We start from the raw sequence: 17650 nt of genomic DNA on the forward strand, positions 1-17650 counted from the left end.
TGTTGTTTATTTGCTCTAGCAATTCATTTGATTCATTGTTTGCAACATTTTATATCAATTTGGTTCATTGAAATAATGTTTTCCTACAATACTTAATTTCTGTTAAAGTTACATACACAATTAAAATGTTAGCTATAGCCGTGCAGGAAAAAGTGCAGAAATGCAACTTAAGGTGTCAGGTGTTTTGCTGGATATCAGCGTCGTCTACGCACAATGTTTCTACAGTGTGACATGTTGGCTTCATCAGATGCTATCTGAGAAAAGCAGGTACGTCTGAAGAAAACTACGAGTCATGTTGTTGAAATATTGTACACAGACAATACTGATACCTGGCAGAACATCCGACTCCTCAAGATGTCAACAGATCGCTGGGAAAGCCTAATGAATTGTCCTAACACCCTACAAGATTTTTTTTCCAGTAGAGGTATTGCGATATGCACATATATAACTGCTTACTATATTCCAGGAAAAACCTGAACATACTTCAAGTATATAGGGCTACGAAAAACAAGTAATTGTTGGATTTACTTTTTACTTAGTCCATTATACTAAGCGGCAATAAACTTAATCACAAAATTGGTTATCACATAGCAACACCTAACATGTCTAATACTACCAAATAAATATAATAGTGTTAAAAAGTTGCAACAATACAACGAACGCTCTGTTGAAAAATTTTTTATGTTTAAGCCTTATAAATATATTTTTCATACAAAAATGAAACATGTTGTTCTTTAACGATGCGTATAAAAATAAACTGAATAACTTAATTATTTTTATTCTGTCCCATTTCTATTTGTATATTTTTTGTTGAGATAAACAGACGTATGTAAATGTTTCATTTGTAGTTTATAAATATTTCCATGTACATTTGAAAACAGACATATTTCCTTTTTTGACAAGATTGAGAATTTACTTTCCAATTTCAGCATAAATTACACGAAAAAAAAATTATTAACTCTACATTGATCAAAGATATTTCAAATACTACGTTATCTCTGACATTTGAATTTATGATTGGTTTCTGTCGAATGCATCGTATTTATTTTCGTTTATGGTCGAATATCTTTGAAATGTTTATTGACATTGGGTTTTGTTAGACGTTTTTGTTAGTGGAATTATCCGGAAGACAAAAAAATTAAAGATGTATCGCATACGACGTGCGATACATCATTCGGAAAATCGTATTTTAAAGAAAATACGTATTTTTTCTTAACTAGGATTACAGTATTTAATAGCCCCTACAAATTTTGCCAGGGAGACCAAATTTTCCTCCACGAATTTAATTCATTCAAAAAACTAAGAGTTACACCACATTATCTACAGGTAAGGGGACGAAACACTATGCGTTGATTCTAGGCACCACGTAAATTTTGACTGCCAGCATTGACACCGGTCGGGGCATGATGTTTCTATGATTTTAAGATATTTGTATAATTAGGCCTATTCTTAAATGTATTGCACATTATATCACTGCGCAACAGAAGTTTAACATACAGGCCAAAACCGAAGAAATTTCATAAACAATTGTTTTTAGCAGAGACCCGAAAACGAAAGTAATATATTTTAGGTACTCAAGAAGTACAATAGACGTCAGCTACAGTAACAGATATTAGTAGTTGTTAATGCCTGGAGGCAAATTCCGGTTGTAATTTGCAGGTACGGGCATGGGTATTGAGCACAGAAGAAATACAGCAGAAATATTTGTGATGAAAGGCGTTATCATGTTATATCTCTTACATGTTCAGTATAATCACGGCTGCTGGGAGTATTGTGGGTAAAATTAAAATATATTTTGTAGCTTTCAGCCAGTCTAACACCTTTTAAAAATGTAACAGAAGAGGCTATTAGGAAGATAATGTTTAAGCAGGTAGTTCACTAAGGATGGAACATTTGTAATTCTCACAAAATTAAGTGCATTGGAATTGTCTTACAAAAATTACAATGAACTTGAAACTCTTGCTCCAAATAGTGAGTTTGGTGTGTAACAGCATTTTGCATTACAAGCTCTGTACATGAGAAAATACCCTGTGTTCTGACAGCATACAACGCAGCACTGTCCAAAAGTTTGTTTCCTCCAATGAATTGGCACCTCCCTCACCACCCTAAAGAAATAATGTCTTATAAACAAAATGTTCAATCAGTTTGTACAGCTATAACATACACTTACATAAACATCCTAAGCGCCATCAATGTGACAAGTTGTCATACTTCAAGGAATATACGGATGGCTAATGTTGTTCATGGGACCCACAGTAGCGTAGTAGCTGAGTCACTCGAGGTCTTGTTATTAAAACAGCAAGTCTTAGTTTGGAGGCAAAGATACAGTAGTTGGACACTGGGTGTTTCAGTGTTACTCATGACTTGGGCATCTCACACATCTTAAACAACCTTTCAGCAGTTGATTTTGATCCTGCAGGTAATCTAGATTTGCTGGTGACTTGCAGCCAATTGTAATGAGACACACTTGCGAAGTACTTTATGTTACAGATATATGTACAGTTTCTTTGGCGGGGGAGGGGTCAAGGACTTACTTATCATCTGAAGCATACTCATGGAACGTATTAATATATACAAGTAATACATCTTCTCTTATTTTGTAGCAGCATGCCAAACTTGTCCTGTCACATGATTCTGAATTGTGGAACACTTTGTATCATTTTCCACATAGAAAATGCTTGTTTTAGATGATACTTAATTGGGGATCAAAGTATTATAAAACATGGCATCCATTGCACGAGGCAACTGAAGTTTTTCTGGTCCATTCATTGAGTCATTGTGTTCCATATATTCTGATGAAGGAGGGCCTTCAGAGATCTGGAATGAGTATAATTATACATTGATTTGCAGAAGCAGCTACTGCAGATATTAGCAACTAATTTTTACTGGTGACAATCTACTCAAACTGATAATTACAGGAGTTACTTCTAGTGTATTTTATAAATAGAAACCAGTTATTAAAAAAATTACTTGTACACGATTTGCCTGCTGTTTTTATAGGGCCTACTTCAAACTTAACAGTTCTTGTTTTCATTTCATTTATTTATTCATTGAGAGATCATTTAGAGTTGAACCTGTTTAATATGAAAATGAGTGTTTTTGGAGTTTCAATTTCCAAGTTTAAATATTCTTACAGATTTCAAATAAGGCACCCTTTTACTTTAGTTTTGAATATTTGGGATTTTCAACTCTCCTGCCTGATGCCTGCTGGCAATCACTTAATGAATTTTTCAGTAGAATATAGAACTTCTATGTGAACTATAGACATAGATGTATAGTCTGTATAGAAATCATTTTCACTTTTAGTATTATGACAGTATATTTTGTAGCCGAACCTAAATTCACTCTTATTACTGACCTCAAATATCATTGGGGCATGTATTAGTGCTCTACTTCATGTAGCCTTCTGTAAATTGATTATGGTATTTTTTCTTACCTTAGCCTCATCGCCTCAGAAGATGATGCAGTAGGAGAGTATTGAGTGAAAGCGAGCACAGAATATATGTACACACACACACACACACACACACACACACACACACACACACACACGAGAGAGAGAGAGAGAGAGAAAGAAATTTCTAAGAGCAAATCTGGCAGCACTGAGCTTTAGGTTAACTTATTCACCTGTTTGTGTCACTTCAGTTTGTTATCCATCTCGGTGCCTGGAAATTTCACACAGGGTTTTATTTGCCCATTAATCTCCTTCTATTAACTGTAAGTATTTTTTATTTGTTTGAAATTGTGTTAACATGGTTTTTTTGTAGGGTTAGAAATTAGTTTAACTGAAGTGATCGATATCTCTTTGCTAACTCATAGACCAAACTTGTCACCTTCCAACATATAGACCTTGGGCTACGAAATAGATTAGTCTGTCACCACAACTTACAGTCCCAAAGCTCATATAGATACCGAGAAATATTGTCAGAGTTCTGTTCTGTTTCTGTTGTGAGTGGATCAAGTACCTTACAATTAAAGACTCCATATTTAATGTTTCCCAACTCTGAATTTTGTTTTCTTGGTCTGTTATCATTTGCTAATGTAATCCTCTGTTTTCTGTTGTTAACATATGGCTCCATCAGTGTAAGCGGCTGCCTTTAATGTCACGAAATTTTAATTTCCCTAGTAGATAATACATATGTTTTTGGATAGGGTCCACTTTTAGCAAAACACAATTTTGTTTTTTAACTCAAACATGTTTCACTGCAGTTGCAGCATCTTCAGTGGGCTTTTATTTCTCATCTGTTAAAGATAAATAATGTTCTTTACTGTTTGTATACATGTAACTATTAGTTTTTAAATCGTAATTACAGTTATTTGAAAAAAATACATAAATTATGAATTCATACCTTTTTACCACATGGTTGTGGTTTTTCTGATGTGTTGTGTTTCTACAGTGTTCTACAGTGACTGTTTTGTCCCACAGTTTGTCATCTGCAACTACTTACACCTTAAAGTAGATAAATTGTTTAAGTCAAATTTACGATTTGAAATTGTTATTTCGGTGCCTGAAATTAATTAATTCTGTGTGTGTGTGTGTGTGTGTGTGTGTGTGTGTGTGTGTGCGCGCGCGCGCGTCTATTTACATAATGTTTCACTTACGTTTTCTTTTTCCTCATGTTCTTCAGTTTCAAACACTATATATTGAGTTGCCATTGTCGCTGTCTCACTGTTTACCAGCTGTAAACAGGGGCAACTCAATATATAGTGTTCTTCAGTTTCAAACACTAGATATTGAGTTGCCATTGTCGCTGTCTCACTGTTTACCAGCTGTAAACAGTGGCAACTCAATATATAGTGTTTGACAGTGATGAAGATGAGGAAAAAGAAAACGTAAGTGAAACATTATGTAAGTAGAAACAAACAAACAAACACACACACACACACACACACATTGAATTAATTAATTTCAGGCATAGAAATAACAATTTCAAATCATAATTTGGATGTGACATGGTGCAGATGACAAACTGTGGAACAAAACAGTCACTGTGGAACACTGTAGAAACACAACACATCAGAAAAACCATACCATGTGGTAAAAAGGTATGAATTCATAATTTACGTGTTTTTTCAAATATCTGTAATTATTATCTAAAAACTAATAGGTACATGTATACATACAGTAAAGAGCATTCTTTATCTTTAACAGATGAGAAATGAAAGCCCACTGAAGATGCTGCAACTGCAGTGAAACATGTTTGGATTAACAAACAAAATTGTGTTTTGCTAAAGGCAGACCCTATCCAAAAACATACGTATTGTTAAAGCAAACACAGAAAAAGAGCTTCAACCCCAAGATGATTATTCCCTAATAGAATTTTGTGATCTACATATTTGAACCCCTTGACAAATTCACAGAAAATACCAGCAGGCTAATTTTATTGTTCAGTTTGAGCAGATCTGAGATTGATGATATAATATATTGCTTTCCCTGTAGAGGATGCCTTTATGAAAGCTAAACTGAGCAATTTTTAAACTGTTAATGTCGGAGAAGTATTTCTTTTGAAGCTACTTTCTCAAAAAAAATTTGAGAACAGGGAGGAGGGAGGTGTACCTGTAGGTAGGGATCATTTTATGTACCCTCTCTTGTGTAAATAAAAGTAACTATTGCTATTTCACTCTTTCACACAACACACACTGTCACATTGACTGATTACAGTGTTAACTCACAGAGAGCCACTACCAAGCCAGCATGATTTAAGTACTGTGGTTGATATACCAAGATTGTGAGAAGAGTCACTTGTTTTCAGTGACCAAATCTCTAAGAGTTTGCAAGCACTGTCTCTTGGTGAAGTATGCAAATCCAATGGATCTATAGCCATGTTTTTCTCCCTGTGTTATGAAGATTCCATTGTTCTGTGTGGTCAGTGATATGAATCTGCCATCATCTTGCAGCCATTTGCCATAAATAATTAAACATAATTTAGGTTGCTGTGTTTATTAATCTCACAGAATTTTGAATTTTTAGCATATTGTGCTGTTTTTGCAGATATTGAAACATCTTCCCCTCCCTTTCTGTCTCTGCTTCTTCTTTCACCAGCGACTGCAATAACAATTAGAAGAGAAGCTGAAAAATTAACATGACTTTTATCACATTGTTGTGCACAATTGGGAATATGAGTGATGATTCTTTTAGCTTCTCATGTAGACTCAAAAGTTAGACAACATTTTTGAAACAGGTAACAAAGCTGTGCCATTGTGAAATTGAGTTACCTGTCCCTTAACTTATACAGTTCCTGAAGTCACACGAAATAATTGTAAGACTTTTTTAGAGTGTACCATAGACATTAGAAACCATAAGCTACAAATATGTGCTTGACCTTGTGTGTGTGTATGTGTGTGTGTGTGTGTGTGTGTGTGTGTGTGTGTGTGTGATGAATAAGTAATGCAGCTAACTTCTCATTATTGCTCAGAATACTTCTTAATTTTGTGTAATTATCTGGGTGCATTTTTATAGGCAACACTGAGTGGTCAAGATGTCAAATACATTAATGCAACAGTTTGTGACGGGACTGAAGTCCCGACACCATGAAGTCAGGTTTAAGGCAGCAAGAGATCTATACCATTATGTAAGTATCTGTTTGTTTTTACTGAGTAAGCAGTGTTAAAAGATATTTTAAGTATTTGTGTTTTTATTTTTCATGTTTTGCTAAGTCAGTGGCATTTGGTCCTCATTCACAACCACCTTGTAGACACATTTTTAAGAAGTAAGTCCTTTTGAGTACTGCCTCATAGTATATTTATTCCCTCATGAAGTTTGTTGTAAATGATCCGCTGCAGTTCAAAAGAAGTGATGATGTACATAATTACAATACCAGAAGAAAAATGACATTCATTACTCCTCTTTAAGGTTTTGTTTAGCACAAAAGGGACATAATGTTGCCACCAAAGTTTTTATCACTTGCTAAATGATATAAAATATCTGACAACAAAATTAAATTTGAAAATATACTGGAAAAGTTTCTCCTTGACAACATGCTCTGTTCTGTGTGAGAATATCTATTTTTGTACCGTGCAGAAGGTGGTGGGTAGTAATTACTAACTCACAACTGTACACCCCAAAAAAAAAAAAAAAATGGAAATAGTAGTCATATTTACATATGAATGTGTAATGTGCATGTAGTGTGACTCATTCCACATAATTATGACTTATACAAATTATTCATGAAAAATGAAAGCAATTAACTAGCTGAAATTCTTTCATTATACAAGGGTGATTTGATAAATCTGGTAAATTTCCATAAAACAATGGAACATTTGTGCTGCATACATTTAATTGTTGATAGCTGTCTGCATTGGTCATTTGTTGACTGTGATAGAAAATGGAGAGAACTGAGTTTCATACTGTTATCAAACACTTTCATTTAAAAGGTTGGTCTGCTGCACAGATCAAAACAGAACTGGATGAATTTTGCATGGACTCTGCATCATCACTGAAGACCATTTACTTTTGGGTTAATGAATTTAAATGTAGTTTGACAAGCACTGAAGACGAAGCGTGCTCTGGCCGACCAGTTGAGGTCACCACAAAGGAAACCATTGACAGAATCCTTAATATGGTACCGCAAGATCACTGAATAAAAATTTGAGAGATTGCTGTGATCATAGGCATCTCATCTGAGTGAGAGCATAATATCCTGCATGGAGAATTTGCTATGAAGAAGATGTGTGCTGTGACTGCTCACAGTTGACCATAAGCACACCTGGCAAATTTCAACACAATACCTGGGGCTGTCTAATCCCAATCTGCAACACTTTTTGCTCCGATTTGTGACTGTTGATGAAATGTGGATCCATCATTATGCACCAGAGTCAAAATAAGGGACAAAGGCTGGTGAAAATGCACCAAAGAAGACAAAGACCGTTGTGTCAGCTGGTAAGTTTAATGGCCACTATTTTTTCGGATTCTAAAGGAATAATCCTAATAGATTATGTGGAACAATGTAGAACATAACTGGACCCAATCATGCCTCATTGTTGGATCATTTGAAACGTGCCTTGGCTAAGAAAAGACCATGGTTGATATACAAAAAAGTGCCGTTCAGTATAGTACACCATCCCATACATCAGTGATAACAATGGTAAAAGAGTGCAAATTGGGCTCTGAATTGGTTCCCCATCCACCCCTGTCACCAGACTTAGCCCCAATGACTACTTCCTGTTCTCAAACTTGAAACTTTCTGTTGCTGAAAAAAAATTTACATCAAATGAGGAAATCATAGTTGCAGTCAACGAGTATTTTATGGAGTTTGATTGAGGTTATTTTTCCGATGGGATGAAAAAACTTGAAGGATCTCTGGAGCAAGTGTATTCTCAAAGGAGACTATGTCAAGAAGTGAAGTGAGTTGTTTATGAAACAAACATTTTACTTGCTATTTTACCAGTCCTATCAAACCACCATCTTATATCTTGTAACTATTTTCATCAACTTTTTTTAAAGTACATGTAGCATCACAGTGTATTCAGTAAACAATACGCTCATAAAGATTGTAGAACTGAGACTTTTTACTTTGGTTGGATGCAGTGTTAGTGAGTGCTCAGTAGCTCATGTCTGATTCATTCTGCAAAAGACTTACCGGTATGTTTAAAAGAAGAAAGTGTTATAGTGGCACATAAAAACTGCCAATCAGATTATTCAGCATGCTTTGCAATGTCATTAATAGAGCATTGGCTGCAGTGTCTGGACATCACAGCTGAGGTCTTACTACTTTACGGAAAACTGGTGTAGTTGTTAACACAGTGACTCTCATTCAGGATGAATATACTAAAACTGTAATCTTATGTTCCTGAATGTCATGATCTACACCTACAATTATAATCTGCAAACCACTGTGAAGTGCACGACAAAGTGTAATACCAATGGTGCTTCCAGTAATGGGCAACAACTGAGTTCTTTAAGTTTTTTAGTCTGGCTGAGCTGGTTTCAGCCAAGTGTTTCCTTCAGACATATTATCCATGGGTGGTCTCTTAACATACTGTAAGCCAGGTACTCAATGGGATTATCATGACTGTATTTTAATGTCTGTGATATTTTTGTCAGTGAAAATAAGGGCTTGTATGGAAAGATTATATATGAATTAGTAGAGAACACTGTCTGAAATGCAGAGGAAATAATGGAAAAACAGTAGGTGGTTGAAGTTATCATGGATTTGGGGGTACATTGACCGACCAGTACTTCCACCACAACAGTTAGCTGCCATTCCATTGTGGTCAGTATTTCAAAAACACAATGAAACTTTGACCACAGAGAAAAAAAAACTGATCTAAAGTTTTCTTTAGTGCTTTATGAAGCCTCATAAAAGGAAAAAACCTAGTGCAGTACATAAAATTGAGATACATCACCATCAGAATTATAAACATAATGACAGGTGCTAAGTTGGAGTACCACACACATAGCTCCAAATTTAGCTGAGCATAATGCCTTCAGTTTCATCTCTCTTAGACCTAAAGCCTCATCTCAAAATGTCTGTTACAGTTAGAATTAAGGTTATCGGTTCTCCATTAATCGAGACAATGTCTGGCACTTTGTGGCCAAACAAACTTCACTCTTTGTTTCAAGAGATATTTGACATTATGTGTAGTACCTGAATCTCTGCCTGAACCACAACAGCTTGCAATTTGAGCAATATATGACTGACATCTGTTTTTCTTAGTTGTAGGCACCTTAACAATCACAAATTATCATTTATCTTCATACCAGTGGTTAATGTTTGTATTCCTTGGTTTCAGCTTTCATTGGCATCAGCAGTCTTTAATAAATTCTGTATTTGTAATCCTGGGCTAAAAATGACCAGTGGTCAAACTAACCCTGAAACGGAGAAGTCATGCACATGACCTCAGAAATCATAATATAGTGGCAGATACATACATGTGAACAAAAAGCTAATCAGGGGTCCATTTTGAGAATTAATTGCATAGCTTACATCATGTAGTAGAAAACGCCATATATTAAATGATATTGTTGGATTTTCGACAACATGATTTTAACACACTTTTCTGTGTACAATTATGTCACAACACACTCCATTATTTTTAACTGTTACACAAGAAAGCTGGCACAACATGGTGCCATTTAGCTTATATTGATGGAACTTTACCACCAAGTATATACTAAACACCTAACTGAGAACCAGCAGAGAGCTGTAAAACCTTTGGTGTATGAGTGGTCAGAGTAACCACAGTGGTCAAAATATATCCACTTTACGACACTTGAATATTGAGTTGTGTGTTGTCTCCCTTCCTCATAAGTTGCCTCGTAAGATGTACTTGGTTAATGCTGCCCTTCTTCCCAATATAATGATATTACTCAGCCACATACATGCAATCTTATGTACATTGCCACTTGACTCATTAATCCGAATATACTCAAGGTTACTTAAAAGATTGCACGTACGTTGTTCCCAATGAAAAGTTTCTACAGTAACTATGATAGTAATAGATGTATAGCCTGACAACCTATGTCCTGTCTAAATATGGTATAACTGTTTTGTATATATAACACTACTACTGCACAATTGCAACTCATGTCCAGCAGTTGATTACCTCTTCAGTTGAGTGCAGCAGCTAATGTGTTCAAAAAAATATAAGATTAACTGTCCCATTAAGAGGAAATTATTTACTGGTTTTCATCAAATAATTATATACTGTAAAGCCAAGTAAGCATGCTGCTTTCTAAAACAACAAAACATATACTATTATCTCTGATTCTACAAATCAAAATTACTCATACACTCCTCTGCAGTAGAAGATTCTGAATTTTCATAGTTTCGGTTATAGATATATCAAATATAGCAATTCACTCACTAACTGTTCAACCTTTTATGTATTTTACACCCATCACCTTCCATCTTTTGTTATGCTTCTTTTCTGGAGTAATCCGAACATTCCACTAAATAAAATGCTGATTGCATGCTTGTATTTGGCCCCTGAGCATAGGATGCTGGGAGCTGAAGCTCGCAGTTGGCTCGTAGCACAGTGGCTGCTGAGACTAGTGCCATCTCCTTCTCCCAGAGCAGCCAGCTAATGACTCTTGTACAGAATGAAAATGTTATGGTTGAACGCATCTCTGAAGTCATACAAAAGTTGATAGTGAATCGTTAGAAGGACCGGGTACAGCTTCTTCAGTCATTTTTGTAAATAAATTAACATTGACAGCACTGCATGTAGATTAGCACTGTATTCACAATGGCTACTTATTGCTATGGCACACAGTACTGTTATGTAACTGAGGCTGGTAACAACCGTAAACATTCCGGAGCAGCATGAACTCAACTGACAACCACTGATCAGAAAGGAGCCAAGATCAAATGTGTGATCACAATAAATTATTTTTTTATAACGTTAGATTATTATCTTTGAACCTACTCTTTATGGGAGCTATTAGTTCATTTCCTTGCCTTTAAAATATTTTTAGTAACAAATTTTTTTTAGATAAAACTAACCCCAGTTGAAACCTTCCTTTCAACTCTGATCTAGACTTTTATTTTCCTTAGAGATTATAATGTCTTGAATATACTCCAACAGCTATGACATGACAAGCTGGGATTTAATTTTATTTTTTAACTCATCTGCTAGTCGGATTCTTTTATTCATCAGTGATGATAGTTACACTTTTGCTTGCTGTAATGGTGTCCTTTGTAAATAGTACTGCTATTATGGCCTTGGGAAAAAAAAGGAAGAACTAACATCATCACCATTTTTTCACTGACATTTAATCAGACAAGTAAATGTTTTCCACTTCATATCCCCATTATGTGTTAAAGCATTTATTGGGTACTTGATACAACTTCTGCAGAAGTGAATAGCAGCACTAAAATCTGACCAAATGGTTCCTTATACAAATATTGAAATCTAGACTTCGAGTTAGTTAATTCTGTCACATTCAGAGCAAGCAGGACCCCAGTGTGAACACAGTGTCAGGGAGAAAAGTGGCGATATGTGCAAGTGCCTGATGGATAAAATCTTGTAGTCTAAAAATGTGTCTGTCTATGGTTCAACATCTCCTCTAAATGGGTTTCTTAGTTAAATATGATTTACAGATGTGTTGTCTAAACAGTTCAACAGTTAGTCAGTGAATTGCTGTATTTGATTTGCATTTGATATCTGCAGTTCTGGTGAAATTAATGTAGTGCCTACTAACACAGTATTAAGGATGTGAGTCATACTTATGAACTCAAAGAAATTCGCTCTCCAGTACTAAAGACTCAGCAAGTAACCACTCTTCCACAAGAGTGTTTAGGACCACTACCGCTGTCTGAACAAGGTCGGAAATTATATCAGCTCCAAATAATCTTCAAACACAAACTACAAAGTTGAAAGTGATCTGTTGGCATCCAATAATCTGGTTAATACCATTACAAATACATCTACCGATTTTGGACTGCATTGGATTGACCAAGAATGCGAATCCAGTTCAACATTGAATATCAGCTGAACGGTATCTTGAAACCTCTATAGGAACCCATGCTAACATTTCTTTAGAAATCAGCTAAAGCAACCCATTAAACTATTGTATTCATAGGTAGTCAAGTTCCCACTCTGATTTATCCAACCTCGTAACATTAACCCATCTGTAACCAGATCAAACTCATGGTCAGACAACTCTCTGATGCCCTGACCAAAATCAAACTGCCATTAAGATCATACTAAATTTTTAGGAGCCATTAAATTTGTACAACTGAGTAATGCTACCACCACTTTTAACAACTGAGTTTTGTGCGTGATGGCTGTCAGCAAATTTCTCAGCAGCTGGTAACCTCTCAGTGTACACTTTTTGTCGCTCATGTTGTTGCATGGCTGGAAACATCCAACACCCACAGCTCACAGTATCTTTCCAACCTCCCCCCCCCCCCCCCCCCCAACTGTAACAATTTTTCACAACTATTTACATAAATGCATCACAGATATACATAACCACAATAGTATTTTAATGTAAGCTGTTCTGTAAATAAGTTAGGGCGACTCATTACCACCACCACCACTAGTACTGAAAAAATTCTGTTGAGGTTGTCGAGCTGAACTAAGGTATCCAGTGGTTAGCTCACCATAAATGTAACATGCCCACCATTAGAGGTAATGAACGAAGAGGTGTTAGTTTGCAGAACAGTCAGACAGTAAAAAAAGTGTTGTTGCTTAGTAGGTAGCAGTCATGGGAGGGGTGTAAAGCAACGACTGTAGGGACAGTTGGGATCAGGGTTTCAGTTCGCAGGCATTGTGAAACCAGGTGCAAGCATTGACCATGAAATAGAGGATATTAAGTCATTAACTAAGGATATGAATTCGGAGGATCAGGCACTGATAATTGGGAGAGCTTGTATTTGCCTGGCTATGAACTTGAGATATACTACCAGTAGTGATCTGGACACACTGGGGGCAGCAACTACGCACATAAATGAGAGTCTTGTTGAGGTTCTGTGGCAGTGTGCTCAATCTTGGCACGACAAAGCTGTACAGCAAGTTAACTGGATGATGAAAGATTTGTTGCGGGTTTCGGGGAGAACTCACATTGGAACTTTCCCATTTGATGTGTTTGTGAGACTGGAATACACATTGTGTAGGCAGCCTACTGTACAATAGGAAGTGGAAAGGGGAGTTAGGATATTTGTTAGCTGAGAGAATAAGAAAAATCAGACTTGAGAAAACACCTGTAATTACTGATCTAACAGTAATCTCTCCTCATAAGGAAGTAAAATAATTTAAGTTGAAAATATAGGAAGAATAGAAAAATTAGAGACTACATGCAGTATCATGCTCCAAAAAATTAGACACTTGAAAAACAAAGTTAATAATCATGTTGTTTATATTAATGACCTAGGAAGCAGGAATTAGTTGATGTCCTGTACTAGACTGAGCACCAATAGACACAAGTAGCTCTTTTGTAGAACAACAAATGGAAGCAAATTTTGTAATGGCACAGTTTTAATTATTAAACTTTACAGAGCTCTGTAGGAAAATCTTCTAAAGTTCTTTCAAAAATTGAAACCATATACCTATTATGCCCCATGCCTGACAGTAAGTGACAGTTGGGATTTTGAGATTAATTTTTTGAAAGGGTCCACATGATATAGTAATTTACTATTGTACAGCACAGTACCACCTTAACAGACAACATTTTTGTATGTGAGGGTATAACAACAAAGTAGTTAGTGTTCATCCAGTTTTAAATGGGTTATCTGACCATGATGATTAATTAGCCATAATAGACAACACAACATCTGTAAATCATAGCAGGCCAGAGTGGCCGAGCGGTTCTAGGCACTACAGTCTGGAACTGCTTGACCGCTACGGTCGCAGGTTCAAATCCTGTCTCGGGCATGGGTGTGTGTGATGTCCTTAGGTTAGTTAGGTATAAGTAGTTCTAAGTTCTAGGGGACTGATGACTTCAGAAGTTAAGTCCCATAGTGCTCAGAGCCATTTGAACCATTTTTTGTAAATCATATTTAACTAAGAAACCCATTTAGAGGAGATGTAGAACCATACACAGACACATTTTTAGACTACAAGATTTTAGCTATCAGACACATGGCACGTATCACCACTTTTCTCCCTGGACACTGTGTTCACACTGGGGTGAGTAGCGATCTTGGTTGATCTTCATTAGTGAAGGTACGGAAGAAGTACGGGTTGGAGAAGGGGAGCATTAGCACAATAGGGGTTGGGGAAAGTGCTGTCTCTGGTAGCATTGATATGATGGGAACAGGATGGTGGTGCAACATTGAGAGATCTGCTGGGTGAGAGGGGGGGGGGGGGGAGAGGGGATAGAAGCAAAAAGGGGAAGGACTAAGATGTCTGTGCCAGGTGGGTAGAAGGTGTGTGTGAGGCTGGAGGATGGAGAACAGGGCTAGCAAAGGTTGAGGCCAGGAGGGTTGCAGGAATGAACGACATATTGCAGGGATAGTTTCCATCTGAGCAGTCCAAAAAAGCTGGTGTTTCTGGTAAGGTCAGAATGGCATGGGCTGTAAGCAGCCATTAATGTCAAGCTCATCGTATTGCATGGCACGAGTGGCAACTGGGTGCTCTAGCTGTCTCTTGGTCATAGTTTGATTGGGGCCATTCATGCAGACAGATTGCATGTGAGTGGCTGTGCCTGCTTAGAATGCTGCACAGTGGCTGCAGCTGAATTGGTGGTCTACATAGCTTCTTTCACAGGTGGCTCTCTCTCCGATAGGGTAGGAAATGCCTGTGACGGAACTGGAGTAGATGGCTGTGGCGGAGGATATATAGAGAACGTCTTGCAACCTGATATTTTAGGGGCATATGCGAGACTTGGAGCAGAGGTTGGGTTCAGAGATACGAAAGGAACAGATAAGGAAACAGCCTAAGTTGGGTGAATGGTGGAATTCCACTGTGGGATGGGTGGGGAGGATAGTGAGGACAATATTTGTCATTTCAGGGCATGATGAGAGGTAGTTGAAACTCAGGCAGAGAACATAATTCATTCGCTCCAGTTCTGCGTAATACTAGGTCATGAGCTCCTTTGTGGCCAGTCAGCAGGTACATGGGGAATGGTAGCTCACTAGATCACTGGGTGGAGAGGATCATTTCTGTCTGTGAAGGACTGGGCAGGACTCTGGATGTATTTCATGGACTGCTATCCCTGTAAATCTGACTGTGTGGAGAGGGCTTTTTGGTGTGAAATGGTTGACAGTTGTCAAAATGAAGTTGATGGGTTTGGTTGGTGGGTTTGATATGGATGGAGATGCTGATTGAGCCCTCCTTCAGATGGCTTGATGGACTGATGAGGACAAGGTGAAGCGAATGAGGGAAAAGTTGTTGAGGTTCTGGAGGAATGTGTATTGTGTCTTTGCCCTTGGTCAGAATTATGAATATTTCATCACTGAATCTGAATCACACGAGGGATTCGGAATTTTGGGTAGTTGGGAAGGATTTCTCTAGATGCCTTTCCTCCCTTGAGTAAGTTGGCATAGGATAGTGCCATGCAAGTGTCCATAGCCATTCAACAGATTTGTTTGTAGGTAGTGCATTCAAAGGTGAAGGTGAAGATATAGTTGGTCACAGCGACCAGGGGGAAAGTTGTGGGTTTGGAGTCATTCGGGCATTGGGAAAGATAGTGTTCAGTGGCGGCAAGGCATTGGAGATGTTTGTGTAGAGTGAGGTGGCATTGACAGCAATGAGCTTGGTGCTTAGTGATAAAGGGACAGGAACTGTGGTTAGTTAATAGATGACAAGGGTAGTGTCTTTTAGTACATTTTTAAATAAATTACTCTACATCTTAAACTATTGTTGCCCATGGAAACTGTCAAATACAGCACCAGTAGAATATCAGAGAAAATGTGTACAACAACAGGCATCAAAATATCATGTAAAAGAAAGAAAGAACTATACAGGATCACCAGAATAAATACCAATGTATGACTGCTTTCCTATTATAGGAGGCATTGTTCTTTATTGAGAAGAATTATTGGAAAATCAAAAAGGTTACATGTTATGTCAGAGATCTATAGCTAAGAAAACAAAAGCAGAAAAACGTATATTGCATAGTGAGAAGGAAAATGGAGGCTTCTACCTGTCTAAATGTTCCTGAGAACCTCGGTACAGTGGGCTCAAAGCAAAAAGTATTACGGTTTATGCAACAATGAAAACCACAAGCATCCAATCGTTTCGAGAGCATCCCAACTTGTTCCAAGTAAATCAGGAAAACAGTTAATTATTTCAAAAGCAAAATTCTTGTAAGGTTGATAGCATTCCATGTAACACATTAGAAGCGTGTTCTTTCTGGGAAAGCTACTGTATTCAGCCATACATTTAATGTATCCCTTTCCTCAAGGTATATTCCCAGACAGACTAAAGCGTGTCAGTATTAAATCCCTCTTGAAGAAAAGTCTTAGGATGGTTATTACTAATTATCAGTCTGTTTCATTATTAATTTCCCTTTCAAAAGTTTGCAAAAAGGTAGTGTACGATATTTAAAAACGGTTGAGCGTATCTGCAAATAACTTTTTTTAATCTGCCTAATCATTTAACTGTGTAAATCACAGCATTCATGTGGAAAAACTTGAAGTTTATGCTTGCTGAGATGTATTCAATAAGTGGTTTACATCATAACTAACTGATATGAAGCTAAGGCCCACTCCTATCAGGTGGGTTATGCTTCTTCATGATGAATCTTCCAAACAGTGAAACAAAATGTTATTGGAACTCCACAGGATTCAATTCTGGGACCACTCCTATTCTTGAGATATTTTTGCCAACCAGTGTAAGATGAATGGATCTCTCTCTCTCTCTCTCTCTCTCTCTCTCTCTCTCTCTCTCTCTCCAGGTGCGTGTGTGCGCGCACGCGTGTGTGCACGTGCACTCGCTCCTATCAAGCCCAAAAGTGCTGCAACTACAAAACAAGCATTAAATCAAATATTTAACATTATTATTGATTGGTTCTTCGTAAATGATCGGTCACTTAAGTTAGAAAAAGCATTTCTTTTTGTTATGTACAAGGCAAGGTATATGATTACCAATAACAATACAGCTTGAGGAAAGGAAGTATGTAAAACTGGGTGTGAGATTGATCAGAAGTACAGTTGGAAATCATATAGTATAGAGCTCCTCAAATGCTTCAGCTCATCAGTAGGTATTCTACATATAATTGTTGGTTTTGGTGATAAAAAGATGTGCAACTAAGCTTATTTTGAAT

At 37.0% G+C, this 17650-nt stretch overlaps 1 protein-coding gene across 2 annotated transcripts in view; it reads left to right on the forward strand.

The window, feature by feature from the left end:
- The first annotated feature begins 1083 nt into the window (after nucleotides 1-1083).
- The window catches only part of LOC126161801 (serine/threonine-protein kinase mTOR), a 276188-nt gene continuing 259621 nt past the window's right edge, over nucleotides 1084-17650 (forward strand). The window contains exons 1-2 of one of the 2 annotated variants that reach the window (XM_049917889.1): nucleotides 1084-1326; nucleotides 6461-6572. In XM_049917889.1, the coding sequence (XP_049773846.1) occupies nucleotides 6480-6572 (93 nt within the window). In that variant the 5' untranslated portion in view covers nucleotides 1084-1326; nucleotides 6461-6479. The remainder of the gene's footprint in view (nucleotides 1327-6460; nucleotides 6573-17650) is intronic. The other variant, XM_049917890.1, reaches the window with a different exon arrangement.

The sequence above is a fragment of the Schistocerca cancellata genome, chromosome 2 (assembly GCF_023864275.1).
Source record: "Schistocerca cancellata isolate TAMUIC-IGC-003103 chromosome 2, iqSchCanc2.1, whole genome shotgun sequence".
Lineage (NCBI taxonomy): Eukaryota > Metazoa > Arthropoda > Insecta > Orthoptera > Acrididae > Schistocerca > Schistocerca cancellata.